General features: G+C 44.5%; 1 protein-coding gene across 2 annotated transcripts; it reads left to right on the plus strand.

Annotated features, from left to right (window-relative positions):
• The first annotated feature begins 6,388 nt into the window (after positions 1–6,388).
• Positions 6,389–19,550, plus strand: det1 (DET1 partner of COP1 E3 ubiquitin ligase). 2 transcript variants are annotated; one of them, XM_056282113.1, is made up of 9 exons: positions 6,389–6,624; positions 7,265–7,607; positions 8,830–9,096; positions 12,560–12,772; positions 14,300–14,523; positions 15,423–15,552; positions 15,729–15,919; positions 17,865–18,056; positions 18,805–19,550. In XM_056282113.1, the coding sequence occupies exons 2-9, from the start codon at positions 7,359–7,361 to the stop codon at positions 18,992–18,994; spliced, it is 1,656 nt and encodes a 551-aa protein (XP_056138088.1). In that variant the 5' UTR covers positions 6,389–6,624; positions 7,265–7,358; the 3' UTR covers positions 18,995–19,550. The 2 variants fall into 2 exon arrangements, with proteins under 2 accessions (XP_056138088.1, XP_056138089.1); XM_056282114.1 differs by lacking the exon at positions 12,560–12,772.
• Positions 19,551–19,822: the final 272 nt, after the last annotated feature.

Below are 19,822 nucleotides of genomic sequence, written 5' to 3' on the forward strand. Positions count from 1 at the left end.
CGTGCCCTGTTGGCAACTTTGCCCTGACGATGACTTTTCAGGGGCGGGATGGAAAGCTCTGGCAGCCTTCTCGGTGAAAGTGCCGGGGTTGTGAGAAAATAGATATAGGGGTTGTTCATCTAAAAAGATATTAGGGCTGCAGTGTTGGGAGACGTAATGCCTTACTGTTGCAATATAACATACAGACACTTTCAAAAAGTAACATTTACAAATTTTGCCTGCCGCTGATGGACGTGTCTTTAAAGCACTAGTGTTACCTCCATTTGGAGCTCTGCAAAAGAGGACGTAATAATAGAAAAGTGGCCGTCACTCTGCTTTCAGCGCACACTCTTAAATGGCAAAAATTACAGGCCTGCTTTGGCTCTGGCTGTTGAGACAAGGCTGTAATGTGCAGAGCCTTTCTGTCCCCCACTGGGGCCGTTCACCTCCTGCTGAAGTGGAAACCGGGGAGGGTGGCGGGGCAAGTTCAGGTAAACTTCTTTTGAAAAGTCCTACTTTTACCGAGACTTCTGTTTCTTTCAGGCAAGTATGGCAAGATGATTTCATCCCTAACGTGTCGGCCGTGATTGCCGACCTCAGTAAAGAGGATGTTTGACCCCCCTCGACAAAAGGGTTGGCATTGAGCACTCTCACTAACCACCGCCACTACCACGATTTCTCACACGCACACACACACACACACACCCATTTGCACATACCAACAAAAACACACAGCGCACAAAAACAAGACACAGACAACAATCCCTCAAAGACGAAATTACAAATAAAAGACACATACATCTATAACATAGTCCGCTTAATTCCACGGTGAAAGCCTGGAGAATGGAAAGAAATAAGAGTGTGTCAAGTGCAGCAAAAATACAATGCAAAAAAACTGGGACAGGGATCTGATGATGATGAGGAGCTGTATATTGCCATTGTGAAATAGCAATTTCCTCTTGTTTGTGAAAATCAAGAGAAATCAATGGATAATTGAATTTTTTTTACATTACACGCACACATACACACACACAAACCCACCCACCCACTCACTCAGCTATACACAAACGCAGATGGAAACTACACAAGGGAGCGTAGCGTGATGGCTGCAGCCTTGCTAGTGTCTCACTGTGCCCCTCCCCCAGTAACCCACATCTAAAATTGTACCTCATTTGAGGAAAATTGAAATTGAAGATGTGTAACATTTAGCAGGAGGGTACCCTGATAACAAATACAAACAGGGATCAAGAAAAAGCTTGGCAGAGCCACGGAGCCATTTCCCGCTAAAAAAACAAATATCCAAAAAAAAAAAGAAAAAAAGATGGGCTTGCTGAAAGTGTATGATTAACAGAGATCCATGTTTTCTTTATTTTGAAAATAATAATGTTTTGCCCGAAACGCAGAGCATGCTTACACCTATTGTGCGACCTATTGAGATTGGAATTTGGCGTCAGATACACAAACTGTAATCACTGCCAAGCCGACCGAATTATTTGGTGACAATCACGCTGACATGACAAAGACCAAAAACTGAACACAATAGTCTCTATGTAGGTGTGCGTGCGTGTGTGCGCGTGCGCGTGCATGTGTCTCCTGCTTCCGGTGTGGGAAGATGGCGGCGCGAATTCACGTTTGCGGCGGCCTCACCCAGTACCGTCCATGCGGTGTCTTTGTCCACGTGTGCGTCTAAGTGTGTCTTCGTTTGATGGCTGGGAGAGCCGGCGCTGGATTGGCTGGACAGCTTGATCTGTGGGTCTGGTGGGCCCAGGGACCACGGCCCTGCCCGGAGCTGCGCCCGAAGAGGAAACACCGAGGGCGGTCTGACAGGACGCGGAAGCGGGGCAGGCTAAGCTAACTGCTAGCCCATGCAGACCGGCAGTTCCGATAACACTGAGGGCGGTCCGGCGGCGGCCTCGCCTAGCGTTGGCTGTGTTTTAGTGTCGTCGTGTGGAGTGCGGGGAGGTGTGTCGAAGGTGTCTGGCTGGGAGAGCTGGCGGTGGATCGGCTGGGAGAGCCTGGTCTGCCGCGTCCGGTGGGCCCAGGGACCGCGGCCCTGCCGGGAGCTGCACCAAGAAGAAAACACCGAGGGCGGCCTGACCGGACGCAGCTAAGCTAACTGCTAGCCCATGTAGACCGGCAGTTCCGACAGTCACCCTGACATTTGCTCTCTTGGACCGTGACTTTTTTCTTTTTGTGTGGATATGTTGGATATATGTGTTTTTGTAGTTTGGATGTGTTTTTGTCTTGTCCTTTGTGTGTGTGTGTGTGTGTGTGTGTGTGTGTGTGTTAGAAAGAGGGCTAGAGCGAGAAAGAGTGAGCAAAGAGGAACAAAGAGAAAGTGAGTTTGATTTTTGACAAGTTGAGATTTGGACACCGGACTACGGATCACGTTTTTTTTTTGTTTCTCCAATCGGACTCCATACCACCTGCCCAGCACTCACATCTGCCCTCTCAAATAAACACATCCATCTGAAGGCCTGGCTGCCCTTTACCTTCCCTCAGCTTTTACCCCTCTAAATGTCTCCCCGTTTAAAAGTAAACACTTTGAGGTTTCAAGGAAACTGGAAAAAGTAGCTCGCCATAATGGATCTGTGATCGCTGCAGTTTCTCTGAAGAAGTAATTCTGTAATTTCTCAGAAGAAGGAAAAAAAAATCGACCACTTTGACGAAGACATGGAAAGTTCAGCTACACAAAGACAGGAGGAGATACGGTGTCAAAGTGTTCCTATTGTGATCTGAAATTAGACTGGATTGAATAGTTAAAGCTTTCTTTAAATGTCAAGTACAATCACCTGACTCGGTAAGACAGAACAAATGATGAAACAATGTATTTTTCTTTGCTGCCCGTTCGTTGAATAGGTCCTTGCTGAGTAATCTTTCTTCTGAAGTACATTTCATGCTCAAGAAACTGGTGAAGTGCATTATCCTTTTCATTCAGTTGTCCTTTAATGGAAAGTTAAGAACAACTGAAATTTGTGTGTCCTTGGTATTGATGAGGCGGCGGGCGTCCGGGTAGTGTAGCGGTCTGCTCCATTGCCTACCAACATGGGGATCACTAGATCGTATCCCCGTGTTACCTCCGGCTTGGCCGGGCATCCTACAGACACAATTGGCCGTGTCTGCGCATGGGAAGCTGGATGTGGGTATGTGTCCTGGTTGCTGCACTAGCGCCTCCTCTGGTCAGTTGGGGCACCTGTTCAGGGGGGAGGGGGAACTGGGGGGAATAGCGTGATCCTCCCACGTGCTACGCCCCTGTCAGTTGAAAAGAAGCGGCTGGCGACTCCACGTGCATCGGAAGAGACGTGGTAGTCTGCAGCCCTTCCGGGATCGGCAAAGGGGATGGAGCAGTGACCAGGACGGCTCGGAAGAGTATGGTAATTGGCCGGATACAATTGGGGAGAAAAGGGGGGGCGGATAAATTGATGAGGTAGCACGGTGGTGCAGTGGTTAGCGCGGTTGTCTCGCAGCAAGAAGGTCCTGGGTTCGAGCCCTGGGGTAGTCCAACCTTGGGGGTCTTCCCGGGTCGTCCTCTGTGTGGAGTTTGCATGTTCTCCCCGTGTCTGCATGGGTTTCCTCCAGGTGCTCCAGCTTCCTCCCACAGTCCAAAGACATGTAGATCAGGTGAATTGGCCATACTAAATTGTCCCTAGGTGTGTGTGTGTGTGTGTGTGTGTGTGTGTGTGTGTGTGTGTGTGTGTGTGTGTGTGTGTGTGTGTGTGTGTGTGTGTGTGTGTCAGCCCTATGATAGCCTGGCGGCCTGTCCAGAGTGTCACCCCGCCCGCTGCCCAATGACTGCTGAGATAGGCTCCAGCATTCCCGTGACCCTGAGAGCAGGATAAGCGGTTTGGATAATGGATGGAAATAAGGCCTTCATTATTCACTCTTCTATAACAGGGTCTCACAGAGTTCTATGACCCCCCCCCCATCTCCATTTCTTTCTCTCTCTCTCTCATAGTCTCTCTCTCTCTCTTGCTCTCTCTCTATCCGAAGTAGCTTTAAAATAGTTTCTAAAAAAGATTTTAAGTACCGGGCGGGGGGGGGGGGTGATTGCAGATTATTCTTTTCTTCCCCAAAGTGTATATAAGGACATTATTTAAATCAAGTGCTTGTAGTTACGACTGCTAACCCCCTGCGGTCAGAGTATTGGTCTCCATGTAAGCGCAACTCATTTTAACACAGAATTAGTAATTACAGTTACAGCTTGCACGACTTTGCAATTCCTCACGCCTTATGACTTCAGAAATGTGAATAATTCTGAACTTTTCTAGCAATCCGTTTTGCAGGTGGAGCAACAGCACTCCCATTGGACCACTATGCTTAAGAGGGGAATTTCAGCGAACTTCGGAGTATTAAATATAGCGAGTTTGATCTGTAACAGTATACCTATTAGCAGAGGGGGAAATGGATTTTAAATAAAACTGTTGATTTTGATGGATTTAGAGGGCTAAAAAAGTGCATGATAAGCCTCAGCCTCAGCCCCTCTTCTCTTTTCTCTATTTTGTGGTGAGATGCTAAAAGCTGAGGCGAAGGTCTGATGGAGTATGAGGTTTATTAGATGGAATGTAATAGAAGAGAAACTGGAGGAGAAGATGTACTTTTTGTTTAGAATTGTGAAGGTCGTTGTGCTACACAAACGCCTGCAGGTGCACTCACAATTCACTCATATGCAAACACACACACACACACACACACACACACACACACACACACACGCACCAACATATACACGTGGCATGCACACAATTGTGAGGTCATAACTAATTGCACACACAGCCTACCTCACTGAAACATGCATGTGCGAACTCGGTTGAGTACACACTCATACGCACACTTTCTCACTCACAAAATTATACATACAGTTGCGCATCCACTTTTTGAGAACAGAAAATTCCATTTCCAAAAGAAAAGCAGGAATGTTGAGAGTGCTGCACTGTCTTGGAGACCTGCTAATGGTTCTTGCAATTATCTCTGACCAAAGAGTCTGGTTTAAATGTTGTAATTTTCCATAAAAGCACATTCAGTAAGTACGAAGGGCCTGTTTAAAAAACCCCAACATAAAATAAGAAAATTGAAATTGGAGGAAAAGATGTGAAATTATCCACTCTCAAATACCTCTTGTTTGTGCACATGTTGAGTGTGTATGTGCTGGCATGGTCCCTGTCATTTCAAAGTCTGCACTAAAAAAGGAGCAATAATCATAATGTAATTGTGTGTCAATATGATGTGTGAAGCTAATTGCAGGTTAGTCATTCTATTTAATGCTGTAAAAGAGGATTTTTGTTTGTTTTTCCTGTCTAGATGAAATAGAAGTCATGTTGAAATTTGAAACACACTACTGTACCTGACCTGGACCGCCATGTGAATTGACCTGGCAAAATATTTTAGATCATAAATCTTAGCGGATGGACACGTGGCACTAGCCAAGGTTGTGTATGTTACTTCAAAATGTATCACAGATCGCTGGTAACTGGGAACTTTAAATTTCCTATGGGTTAATTTGCCTCCAATATCTTTTGGGTGTAGCCCACTATCAAAAAATGTATTCCAATTTACAATTTGAACATTGTGTCTACAATATCACAACCTAATCTCAATTATATGAATTATCACACAAGTAGTGTTAATGTTGTTGCTGTTGTGCTGTTGTCTTCGTCATCTTTGACACGACTTTTCTGTTTTCTTGTAAATCTAATCATTGACCAGTCCTGAAATCAGAATCACAGTGCATAACATGTTACTTTCCAATCGTGACCAAAGTGATATTCTTAGAAACGCCTTTTTTATTTATTCTAAAATCTCTCTCAGATTCTAAGTTCTAACAGATAGAAAAGCATCATTTGATCATTTTACATTTATGCAACTTTTTTTTGGTTTTGCCGGTGACCGCACATTTTACGGGATGCACTGTGCTCTGTCAACCTGAGGAGGCTGTGTTGGCGCTGTGCGGAACAACTACGGCTGAGCTACACAAACCAGCACCACCGAGTTCAGCACTCTGGGCTGTAGTTTTTGTTTTGTTTTTCTCCACATAAAAAAGCCAAATAATATCACAGCCAACGGAATACACAAAAATTAAAACAAAAAAATGCACCACTTAATCAAATCTATGTTAGGTATGTACACATTTGCTTGCGTCTGTGGATCTAGACACAGATTATGCATAACAGTTTACATCTGACATGAACATCCTAACGGTTTCTTTTGAAAACAATCTGAATAAAAAATCGTCCACTTAAGGTAAAAAAAATAAAATAAAATAAAATTCTAGTAAGCGGCTTGGATAATGCATGGATGGTAAAATAATCAGATTGTCGATCGGAAATACGAGTCGTCTCTCTTCTTCGTCTTCCTCCTCTTCTTCTACGGTTTCGGTGCCTGTTCTCCGCTCTGTTCTGCGATTTGGCATTTGTTGTCATAACAATCGGACAGCTCATGTTTGAGAAACTATCGATTAAAACAATGTGGTCAAAGAGCTGGAGAACCATAAGAGGTTATACAATGATATATTGAATGAGAGAGGAAAAAAAGCGAAGTTTTACCAGGCTGGTCAGAAAACTTAGCCGGACAAGCTAGCCGGTTTGTAAACTCGGAACATCCGGTCAGCTAACTGGATACCTGGCGAGTTGACTTGCTGAGGGCTGATATGTGAGTAACCGCCCTTCGTATGAAATATGTGACGATATGATTCCTGGCTCGTTCGTGTCGATACTTTAAAGTTTAGACAAGAATCTCCGAGGTGAAATCCGGCAGTTTCAGCTTCTGTGCGTTTGTTCAACACTATTACCCACACATGCCCATCCAGCCGCTTAACCCAAACGCTGCTATCTTGATTCAAAGAGGTCTCGGTATGATTGTAGGATTGATGATGAGTTTAGGCCACTTACAACTTGCCTTCACATGAAACTCGTAAATGAATGTTGTAGAACCAGCTTTCTTACGTGAGCGATCTTGATTAGTCCCCCCAAACTAATCACCAAATGTATCAAGTGTATTTTGCTGATGGGTCTCCATATGACATTATGGTGTAATGTCTGTGTTTGGGTTATGGTCTGTTGATTGTCTCAGATAGACTAAATATAAATCATCGTGGTCAGGCCTCTAAATGAATGGCACTCTAAGGGATTTCACCATCAATCAGTCGATTCATTCAGCTGATTTATATAGCCACCTATCAAATAAGTAACTAATTATTAAACTCAAACCTCAGATAAATGTTCTAGAAAGTCAACTGATCTCTGGCCTTTCCCTGTTTCCCTTTCTCTACCTTCTGGCCTCCAACAAAAAGGTGGAGACAAATGTGTCTATGATGAATCATTGCATGAGCCACTATCGATCAATTTACTGAGGAAGTGGTCCAGTCAATTAACATAATCTGCGCCATGGACGAGGTCACTCCAACTTTGAAGCCTAGACGGATTCAAAATCAGAACGTGGTTCACCGTCTGGAGAGGCGTAGGATCTGTTCTGGTCGGTCTGGGGCCCACTGGTATCGGGTGCGTTGCTTCCACCAGAATCTGTTTCCCAATTTCACTGTGGTCAATGTGGAGAAGCCACCCTGTTTCCTCAGGAAGTTCTCGCCAGACGGACGCTGCTTTATTGCTTTTTCCTCTGACCAGACCTCGCTAGAGGTAAGAAAAGAGAAACTGACTTAAGTTTAAACTGCTCACATAACAGGCTAATATGCAGGTGGTAGATGGTGTCAGCTATAGCAGACTAAGCCACCAACACATGCTTTGCTGTTTTACTCTGCTAGCATCTACTTTGCCTACTTCTGTCTGATGAGTGATTTAAAAGTAGCTGAATGCTAGCTGTAGCTAAACAGATAGCACTGAGTGGCATTAAAATCAGTATCAGTTAAACATGCTGCTTAATGGACTGGCAAGAACTGCTTTCTCATGTTGGTGTATGCACATGGATCAATGCTTGGCAGGTGAAAGTAGGATACATGTGAATGACTTTTTACATAATGTAACTCCCATATGTGGATAAAGCTGTGATACTGAGCAGTTCATTAGTCCAAGATCAGAAATCTCTTGTTTAAGAGATGCTAATCATGCTACCATTAAAACTGCATTTGCATTCTATATATATTAGCACAAAAAGTAAGGAAATTTGTGTTGGGTAGATTATTTCTTTGTTGTAACAATGCTTCTTGGCAATAAATCTTATATCAGGCACCTGATTGTCAGCACCTGGGATACCAGAATCTCAAAACAAGAGTCAACAGCGACAGCAAAATAGGCTGTTTGGCAGTGGCAGAGATTTGGCAAATTTTTCATGGGCGCAACCCACATACTCAGCTCTGCTGCTCATCCCACAAATGCATGTTCCTTATAAATGTGGCACTGTTTAAAAGGGAAATAAACAGGCTTTCCAACGATATAAGATTTATTGCCAAGAAGCATTGTTACAACAAAGAAATAATCTACCAAGCACAAATCTCCTTACTTTTTGTGCTAAGTGTATATATATATATATATATATATATATATATATATATACACCAAACTGAGGGTAATTTCTTTTTTATTCAAGAAGCTGTGGTGGTTTGTATATAGAGACCAGCACTACATTATTTTTACAACACAAATTTAGTGTTACATCTTCAAATATAAAAGATCATGGTGTGACAAAATCTTTCCCCCAGCACCAACTAGTTTACCACCTGTAACTGCTGTGGAATTGCTTGCAGAAGTACTGTGATGAACAGATACATTACTGACAGTGCATTCAAATGTAAGATATGGGCACCAAAACAAATTGGGCTTACTCTATGAAGGTCAAATGAAAATCTTTTCCTGTGTAGCTATCACGACTTATCACTTTCTAACGTAGACCGTCTTCCACTAGATCTATGAATACCAAGGCTGCCAGGCTGCTCAGGACCTACTTAGAGGGCAGGAGGGGGAGACTCTTTCTACTGCCAATGACCAACGCTCCCTCAACATCCGCGGCCGGCTGTTTGAGCGATTCTTCTCCTTGCTTCACGTCACTAATGTCGCTTGCAATGGAGAACACCTGAACCGGGAGTGTAGTCTCTTCACCGATGACTGTCGCTACGTCATCGTTGGCTCGGCCGTGTATGTCCCCGAGGAGCCCCCACCGTACTTCTTTGAGGTAATGACTGAACTAAATTTCCGGGGTTGCCCTTCATCTTCGCTTGAAATCTAAACGACACTTGATTGGTCCTACAAGAAGTTACTGGCTCTGCAGAGGAGAAAGAATGGTTGATTGCCCCAAATTCTACATTATTTTGAAAAAGGTTCCCCATTCCAACAGCATACATGTTTTGCGCTTCTTTACGTGCGTAACTTGCTGTACATAGGGATTTGTCAGTGAAAATACTGTTGTGTACAGTGTTGGGTTGTTACACTCGACTGTAAACCATTGTGGACCAAGAAACTAGAAGTGTTCTAAGAAATATCAAGTGACGCAAGGCACAACAAACCCTACCCCTGAACTCTGACCCCTACTGATCTTCAAAACAATGTCTCGCTGTTGCAATGGAAAGAAATATATCTTTGAAATTGAAAGTTCAATATTTTGTTGTCGATTTAAAGTAAATCAAAACTATTTTGACAAATGTATGCCCGAGAAATGATTTAACTTTTTGTTTATGCTCCAAAATGTAATCTAGGGACGTCTGAGGACAGTTGCCCACATTTCCTGAAAAAGTCATTCACTACAGCTGTATTCAGTAAAGTTGTTGACTGTCGTAAAAACAGACAGACAAACGAACACAACCAAAAGCAATACCCCTCAGAGCAGGGTAGTGATTATTTCAAGTCATCTCAAGTTTATTTGTATAGCTGTAAATCACAACTGCAGTCTCAGAAGACTTTGCATTCACACAGTCAAAAAAAACAGGTATACTGCAGACTATTGTTTCTTAACCTGGGGCGAGATAATTTCCAGGGGTCACCAGATGGTTGTGGAGAAAACAAGTACGAAACTGTCCAGACCCATGGTGCACCTGAAGCGAAAAATAGTTGTACGGTCTCTTAAATTGCTGTGCCATCACAGTATAACATGCGGTGCGTTCTGCGCTGGCCTTCAGTATACTTCAAGACTTCTTTGAGAGAGTAACGTTAGTGACAGTACAGTACTAAACATCTGCACATTTACAGATAATAAAAAAATTTTTTTTTCATATCAGGACCAGCATGAAAAATCATTGCAGGCATTGAATGTTACAGAATTCAAACATAAATCATTGTCACCTTTAAAAAAGAGTTGAATTTATTGTCATATGATTCACCTGAAGACATACATAAGTAATAGAAGCTTCTGTGCAAATAATAGGGATACTACATTATATGCATCAGCTTCTTAAGAGGACCCTCTGACGATCTTGGTGGCTATTGTGCATGAAGGAACGGTTGTCAAGAAAATCAAAGGACAGCAAGGACAACAGCAGAATAATAGCAGGTGCAGTCCAGAACAACAAGGTCAATGTATATAGTTAATATATCGTGTCCTACTAAACGTCCCTACTAAGCGTCCCTCTCAGATTGTCTGTGAGTGACCACAATTTGTGACACATACATAGCAGTGGGAAAAATAAAACAAGCACAAAACCATCCAGACCCACGGCACACCTGATGTGAGTTTTGAGCGCGTCCCACTAAGCGTCCCTACTAAGCGTCCCTCTCAGGTTGTCCATGAATGTGTGAGTGACCACAATTTGTGACGAATAGTCCACAGCGGCAGTTCTGTGGCACCATGGGGAAAAACCTATTTTAGAGTAGGGAATGGTTTTTACATTATCAGGAATCAGGAACAATTTATTGTCATTTCTATCATGTACTTGCATGATATTCACATGAGAGGTGAAATTTCGTTTCAAAAGAAATGAAATTTCACCTCCGGCTTGGTCAGACGTCCCTACAGACGCAATTGGCCATGTCTGCGGGTGGGAAGCTGGATGTGGGTATGTGTCCTGGTCACTGCACTAGTGCCTCCTCTGATTGGTCGGGGCGCCTGTTCAGGGGGAAGGGGGAACTTGGGGGAATAGCGTAATCCTCCCCCACGCTACGTCCCCCTGGTGAAACTCCTCACTGTCAGGTGAAAAGAAGCGGCTGGTGACTCCACATGTATCGGAGGACGCATGTGGTAGTCTGCAGCCCTCCCCAGATCGGCAGAGGGGGTGGAGCAGTGACCGGGATGGCCCGGAAGAGTGGAGTAATTGGCCAAGTACAACTGGGGAGAAAAAGGGGAGGGGGAAATCAAATTTAAAAAAAGAAAATTTCGTTTCACCCAGCCCACAGCGGTGTAAAACAAAAAATAAAAACACTAGCCACAATTTCCAAAATCGACACCACCAAAAACAGAAAACGGAGAACAAAGGAAGAAAAAAAAACCCAACAGTTAACAACACAGTCCATTCAGTGCAACACAGTCCAAAAATTCCACTGTCCAGAGAACGAAAGCCAGACAGGATGACTATCGGAGCTGCCGGTCTGCATAGGCTAGCAGTTAGCTTAGCATGCCCCGCTTCCGCGTCCTGTCAGATTGCCCTCGGTGCTTTCTCTTCGGGTGCAGCTCCAGGCAGGGCTGTGGTCCTTGGGCCCACCGGAGGCAGCAGACCAGGCTCCCTCAGCTGATCCAACGCCAGCTTTCCCAGCCAGACACCTTCAACACACCTCCCCATACTCCACATGACGACACAAATGCAGACTGCACAGTCGACGCTAGGTGAGGCCACCGCCGGACCGCTTCAGTGTTTCTTCTTGGGCGCAGCTCCGAGCAGAGCCGTGGTCCCTGGGCCCACAGGATGCAGCAGACCAAGCTCTCTCAGCCGATCCAACGCCAGCTCTCCCAGCCATTAAACGAAGAAAAAAAAAATCAAAGATTAAAATAAAAACTTCACACTTAGACACAGGCGTAGACATGGACAAAGACACCGCATAGTCAGTACTGGGTGTAGCTGCTGCAAACGTGAGTTCATGCCGCCATCTTCCCACACCACTCCTGTCACCTGCATCATGTATTATTACCTGTACCAGTGATATAATTTGACTTAGAATAGATTTTATTTTGTGTTTGTGAGAGTCGACGTGTGTGTGCACATGTGGTGCTGTTATTTCAATAAATCTAAACATGCTAATTAAAGCCAAAGTCGAATTACTTGTTGTTCTGTCTATGGACAAAGCAGTGACCTTTCTGTGTGAGTTTGGTAGCTTTCATGCATTATATTACAGTAATCCCTTAACAGCCTCAGGCAGACAATTTATGAGCAATCAATGTGTTTGTATCGGGGCATTGTGAGTTAAATTTCCCAGTGCCATGGGGGGGGGGGGGTTGTGAACCCCAACCTGACTATTCTTGGGGGTCGCGACTTGAAAAGATTGAGAACCACTGCTGTAGATGACAATGAATGACATCCTCTGTTTGTAGGCCCTTGATTTAGATGATGCATAACTCCGTAAGTATAAACCTCTGGGAGGGGTAAAACCTCAGGATGAGCATGTACCTTTTATTTATTTCTACTTTGTTGTAATTGTAGCAGCAAATGAATACTTGCATTGACTGGTTGTCATGCCAATTCTTTCCACATAATCCAAATGTCTTGTTCCCAAAGGTGTACCGAAACAATGAGTCGGTTACTCCCAACCCTCGGTCTCCCCTTGAGGACTACTCTCTCCACATTATCGACCTCCACACGGGCCGGTTGTGTGACACCAGGTCCTTTAAATGTGACAAGATCATCCTGTCCCACAACCAGGGCCTCTACCTGTACAGAAACATCCTGGCTGTGCTGTCAGTCCAGCAGCAGACCATACATGTTTTTCAGGTGACCCAGTTCTCTTTGCTTTGGGGTCAGCGTTTTGGTAAAGTTGCTTGTTTGGTTTTAAATGGTTCCTGATCATGATTAAAAGGACTAAATGCAAATACTTCAAAATTGTGTTAGTTGTGCTTGTATTTAGGATGTACAATTTGGCCTACTCAGATTCTGTCGTTCTCTTTGGTATTTTTGTGGCGCTGCTATGATTGCGGTTTGATAGCCGGTTCTGTTTTGGAACCAGTTCTGAGTTAATACAATATGCAATTTCAGTAAGCTAAGAGTTAAACAAATGTCTCACTGAACTTACTTTCCCTGAAATCCTGACCATTGTATTACAACTGCCATCAGTGGGCATCCGGGTAGCATAGTGGTCTATTCCATTGCCTACCAACACGGGGATCGCTAGATCGAATCCCTGTGTTACCTCCAGCTTGGTTGGGCGTCCTTACAGACACAATTGGCTGTGTCTGCGGGTGGGAAGCCGGATGTGGGTATGTTTCCTGGTCGCTGCACTAGCGCCTCCTCTGGTCGGTCAGGAGGGAGGGGGAACTGGGGGGAATAGCGTGATCCTCCCATGCGTTATATACTCCTGGTGAAACTCCTTACTGTCAGGTGAAAAGAAGCGGCTGGCGACTCCACATGTATCGGAGGAGACGTGGTAGTCTGCAGCCCTCTCCGGATTGACAGAGGGGGTGGAGCAGCGACTGAGACGGCTCCGAAGATAACGATAATTGGACGGGTACAATTGGGGAGAAAAAAAAGGGGGGGGTTGAGAAAAAAACTGCCATCAGTTGCTGTAATGTAATAAAACCATATTGTAGTAAAAAGGACATTAAATCTTTGCTGTGTGCATACGTCTACACCCACACAGGCAGCACGCTTACATTTATTAATTTCTGACACCATGGTCTCTGCTCCACCCCATCGGGAAGGGCTGCAAACTACCATGTCTCTTCCAATACATGTCGAGTTGCCAGCCAGTTCTCTTCACCTGACAGTGAGGAGTTTTGCCAGGGGGATGCAAGGGAGGATCACACTATTCCCTCCAGTTCCCCTTCCCACCCAAACAGGCATCCTGACCGACCAGAGGAGGTGCTAGTACAGTGACCAGGACACATACCCACATCTGGCTTCCCACCTGCAGACACGGCCAGTTGTGTCTATAGGGGGCACTCGACCAAGCCGGAGGTAACACGGATTCGAGCTGTTGATCCCTGTGTTGGTAGGCAACAGAATAGACTGCTATGCTACCCAGATGCCCTGGCCCAAACATTTTTCAATCAAATGTCATTTTTTACAGTTTACCATAAAGGTTTGATACAGGATTCGACTGGATTTGGATTTGATAAGCGTATTCGATACTCGATTCTGATTCGATAAAATGATGTTGAATCCCATCCGCAAGCACTGGATACTCTTTTCTTTTCTTTAGGAGTTGGGGAAATGCTGAACTAATGAGGAAGAATCACTCGTAGCATCTAATTTTCCTTCTCTCATGTCCACCTCTCCCTTCTCATCTCCCTCCATCTCCTCCAGGTCACCCCAGAGGGGACATTTCTGGATGTGAGGACCATCGGCCGGTTCTGTTACGAGGACGACCTCCTGACCCTGTCGGCCGTCTACACGGAGGCCCAGGCTGAAGGTCAGCATGGCTTCCCCCGCCTCTACACCGACAAAACCATCAACTCCCTCAAACACAGACTGCTAGTGTACCTCTGGAGGAAGGCGGAGCAGGACGGCAGCGCCATGGCCAAGAGGAGGTTCTCTTGACTTTTTTCTAACCTGTTTGCAAGGCTCAGCCTTTTCGGTTTTTACCGATTTTCACCGAAAAATACCCATATTTTTAAAATGATTTTCACCCGGATTTTGTTTCTCGGATCCAAAAGTTGTTCCTGTTCGTGTGAGGTTATGTAACAGTGTCCTCTTGTGGCGAAATTCAGCATGCTGCATGGCTTTGAAAAATAAAAACCGAAAACGCTGAGCCTTGCCTGTTTGGTATTTGCTGTTTGGTTAAAATACAGTGATGAATAAACCATGTCATCTGCAAGATACTTTTATTCAAATGATCTGACAGGCCCATGAATTCCTTCACATTTTATTGTGGTATAACGTTTTTAGCTGATGATTTATATCCTATGTGCCAAAATAAATTTTAAAAGCGATATTTATCTAAATATTAAAAGCACTGGTAGTTTTGGATGATGAACTGCAATGTTTTATATTATGGATTTAATCTATTAGGAATGATGTGGGTCAATTTCCCCATTTACAAACGGGGAAATTGGACCCAGGGAGCATTTCCTTTTATTTGAATTAATTTTTCATATTTTGTATCTTGGATTGAATGTTTTATGAAATTACCTTTTTCATTGAACAATATTGACAGCTGAAGGGAAACATATCCAAAATACCTGAGGTGACATCTCTTTCACAAAGTTATGTTAGCGGATGATTGTAGCTCAGGAGGTGTTCTTGCTGATATTCATGATTGTGTGTTTCCAAGAGAGAAATATTACTTTGAGCTGAATAAATTTGATTTACTTCCACTCTCAACTTATTAAAGAGGCCCTCACCACAAGAAGGATGGCGATGCCTCAATTGACTCACTTGCTTCACCACAGCTCCCGCGTTAGTTTTTTCTTTTTGTGGTGTGGTTTAGATTCTTCCAGTTCTTTGATCAGCTGCGGAGGTTGAGGATGTGGAAGATGCAGCTGTTGGATGAGCATCACCTTTTCATTAAATACACCAGCGAAGATGTGGTCACACTCAGAGTCACTGACCCTTCACAGGTGGGAGCACACACATACACACTCACTCTCTCGCAAATACTCGTATGGGTAATTTCTTTTATTGGTACGAGGTCTGTAAGTATGCTGGTCACCAAGGACAGAATTTTTATCCTGCCAAGAAAACACAAAATGGTGACTCACTGCAACTAAGTTATTTCTCTCTCTCTCTCTTCTAGCCGTCATTCTTTGTTGTGTATAACATGGTATCGACAGAAGTGCTGGCGGTCTTTGAGAACACATCCGACCAGCTGCTGGAGCTGTTTGAGAACTTCTGCGACCTTTTCAGAAATGCCACACTGCACAGCCAGGCCGTCCAGTTCCCTTGCTCGGCTTCCTCCAACAACTACGCACGGCAGGTCCAAAGAAGGTGCGGGGAACAAGGGGGAAAGGCGGGGTTGGAAGTAGCAATAATTAAGCTAGAAGGAAGCTGTGACAAACATGCTTGTGAATATGGAGTAAGAGGGAACAAAATGCCTTCAAATTCAAGAGTCAAAGGTTTATTCACCACATACTTCAAGTACAATGAGCACTGAAATGATTTTTGGCAAACTCTGGAAATTGTGCAACAAAGAGAAGTGGAAACAAGAAAATGAGAATAAAATAAAATACATAAAAATTTAAAAAGTTAAAATGTAAAAAAAAAAAAAGTAAAAAAAAGAAACTATCTGGGGAGTATATGGAAGGTATGTACTGATATCTATGTACGATATGCAGTTACTGTACAAAAGCAAGTGCGTTACCTCAAGTAAATGTCAGAGGCAAAGTGACAGTACTGATAGGTTGTTATTTGTATACATAGTATGCATGGTATAAGTTACAAATGTAATTGTTATTTTGTGTTTAGTGTCCTTTTGGCCAGGGGAAAGAAACTCCTTCTGAGTCTCTCTGTGTTGGCTTTGTGGCTGTGGAGGTGTCTGCCTGTCTCCAGCCGCTGAAACAATCTGTTGGGACGATGGACGTCCATAATAATCCTTTTAGCCCTTGCCCTGCAATGCCTGGTGTATAAGTTCTGCAGGGGGGGTGAGTGTAGTTCCTTCCGGTATTTCGCTCAGCCGACCATACCACTCTCTGAAGGGCTTTTTGGTCTTGAGAGGTACAGTTCCCATACCAGGTGGTGAGGCACCCTGCCAGGATGCTCTCAATGGCACCAAATTAAAAAAATTTCTGGATCTGTGGGGAGACACTGAAATTCTTCAGTCACCTGAGATGATAAAGACACTGCCTTGCCTTTTTCACCAAAGTGTCTGTGTGTAGTGACCATGTTGGGTCCTCAGTGATGTGAACACCAAGGTACCTGAAGCTGCTCTACCACTCTACTGGGACCCCATTGATAGAGAGCAAGGTGTAGGTCTTTCGATGTGCCTTTCAGAAGTCTAAAACAAGCGCCTTGGTTTTGCTAACGTTCCGGGAGAGGCTGTTGGTCTGGCACAACCGTAACAGATCCTCCACTTTTTCCAGGGAGGCTGTCTCATTGTTGCTGGAGATCAGGCCCACCACTACTGTGTTGTCAGCAAACTTAATGATGGTGTTGGAACAGCTCTTAGCCACACACTCATGTGTACAGAGTAGAGAGCAGGGGACTCAGGACACAACCTTGGGGGGCTCCTGTGTTGAGAGTAATAGAGGTGGAGGAATAGCTACACTCCCTGACCACCTGGGTTCTGCCGGTCAGAAAGTCAAGGACCCAGTTGCACAGGGAGGTATGTTCCCTGAACTTGGTGGCCAATCTGGGGAGCACTATGGTATTGATGGCTGAACGCATTCTCACATAGTTACTTCCTTGTTGTCAAGGTAGGATAGCGTGGTGTGCAGTACATGGGAGATGGCATCCTCAGTTAATCAGTTAGGGAGAAACACTGACTAAACAGCTGATATGTAGACAGAAATGGACCAGAGAGAGAGACAGAGAGTATGGGGGGCAGGTCATCTGACAAGCCAACTGTGTGTTGTCAGCTCCCAAGGAGAGGTTTCAACCAGACGCCCAAAAACCGTGTGGAGACAAAGGGCCAAGACTACAGGAAAGGGAATGGTGAATGTCAAAGGAGAGTGAGAGGGTCAATAGATGTGGAAATGGAGGGGGAGGGGGGGGGCGAGACTTCACTGAGAGGTGGTGCTGTGAGAGCAATGGCGAGTCCCCGGCTGAAACTAGATGGTCTTAGCCCGGGTCTATAATCTGTAAACTTGACAGATTATAACATTGGAGTTGGATTGTAAATGTTTTTTTTTCTCTTAAATTTGGCTTTTTGAGCCCTGATGCTGCAATGGCGATACCCTCGGTTGTCATGCTCATGCCCTGTCTGCCTTTAACACAGATTCAAGGACACCATAGTGAACGCGAAATACGGTGGCCACACAGAGGCGGTGCGTCGCCTGCTCGGCCAGCTGCCCATCAGCGCCCAGTCCTACAGCAGCAGCCCATACCTGGACCTCTCCCTCTTCAGCTACGACGACAAGTGGGTCTCAGTTATGGAGAGGCCCAAGACCTGCGGCGACCACCCTATTAGGTACTGACAACCCCAGACATATACACCCGTACATCCACTGATGGAATAGATCTGTGAGAGGGGGGACCCATAAACAGAAAATGAACAAAATGAGCTTTCAGTCATGATTTTGCTCTCAAATTCTCATACAAATGATATTAATTTGAAAGGAACATTAAAGCATCACATGAAAACCTCATTACCGCCAAGCTGAACAAAGACCACCTATAGCCCAGAATAGGATAGAGCTTTCAGTTACGGAGAACACCTGGAAAATGATCAAATCGATCAGATGTCCTGGAAATATTACCACTGCATGGAAAATTGTAAAGTTGTTATTAAAACGTTTATTTTTTTTATTTTTATTTTTTACATTTATTTTTTACCTGCTGAGCTAAGCAATTTCAGTGGGAGACTGTTGGCGATTTGGTCTCCCATGTGTTAAACGTCGAAACCTTACACCCGCATGAACGCACCCCCAAGTGTCTTCATTCCCGACTTGGTGAGAAATATAATGTTTGAAATGGAGCTATTTCAGTAAAACACAGAGATCAAATAATGATTGTTTGGACAATGGTCTGTGTGTGTATTCAGTGTGTCCATTTTCCCACAGGGTTGTAGTTGGGGTTCCACTGATAGTTAATACTGAATTAATACTGAATAATATGACCTTCCATGAGCAATGGCTGTTACGTATATCCTAGAAAAAGACCTGGGAAATTATTCCCTAGCGAGTTGGAACTCTCAAAAAATCTCTCTCTCTCTCCAGGTTCTACGCCCGGGACTCAGGCTTGCTGAAGTTCAAGATCCAAGCGGGCCTGCTGGGTTGGCCTGTCAATCACGCCGTGCGGCGCCTCGTCGCCTTCACCTTCCACCCCTTTGAACCCTTCGCCATCTCTGTCCAGCGCACCAACTCGGAGTACGTGGTTAACTTCCACATGAGGCACGTCTGTGTGTAAGAGGAGGAAGGGTGCTCGCGGGAACAATGGAGAACCTACCTACCTATTTATCTATCAGTCTGTCCATCTTTGGAAGCCTACACAGTTAAACCGGCAGTCTGTCCACTGTTTCTCTGCCTTTTCACCCAGTCCACCCTGTGGGAGAACACTGTCCCTCTCTTCTCTTACCTCTTAAAAAGCACTCACTCTTCCTCCTCCTCTCCCTCCAGTTAGAAAGCAGCAACCCTATCTTACCTTTCGCCTCCTTCGCATCACCTCTGCTCCCCTGTCCCCAACTCCCCCTCCAGCAGAGACTGAACTGTCGGGGAGGAAGGTTAGTAAATGTGTAAACGGTGAAGTATGAGGAGGTCATTTATGATATGGGAGCTCTTGGTAGGAACCAAAGATGATGGTGGGTTTTATTATTTGTTTGTTTGATTTTATTGTGGACTGAAAAGTGCCTCGTTCATATCAGAACTGCATAAGCACAGAGTAAAGGAACTACACGGAGGAGAAAGGGGGGATTTTATGTTCTGTCCTTTAAGATTTTTAAATATTAAGTGGATGTATATATTTTATGTCAATAAACTTTTAATTTTTTCCTTGCCGCTTATTTTTCTCACTCTGGAAATTTGTAAAGATTTGCAGAAGGAAAGACCTGGCGCGTAGTTAGTTATGAAGCAAGAAGTCGCACATGGTTGTTCCTCTCTGAAATAGTTGTGCGAGACGGCACACTGAAAAGCTTTGTGTGGCACAGCGGCTGTAGCGGACTGTTGTTTCTGCTGTATTCCTGCCTGGCTTCTGGTGCTGCGTTGTGCATCTGTTGTCAGATACAGACCAATACTATCC

The sequence above is a fragment of the Lampris incognitus genome, chromosome 6 (assembly GCF_029633865.1).
Source record: "Lampris incognitus isolate fLamInc1 chromosome 6, fLamInc1.hap2, whole genome shotgun sequence".
In the NCBI taxonomy this organism is placed as follows: domain Eukaryota; kingdom Metazoa; phylum Chordata; class Actinopteri; order Lampriformes; family Lampridae; genus Lampris; species Lampris incognitus.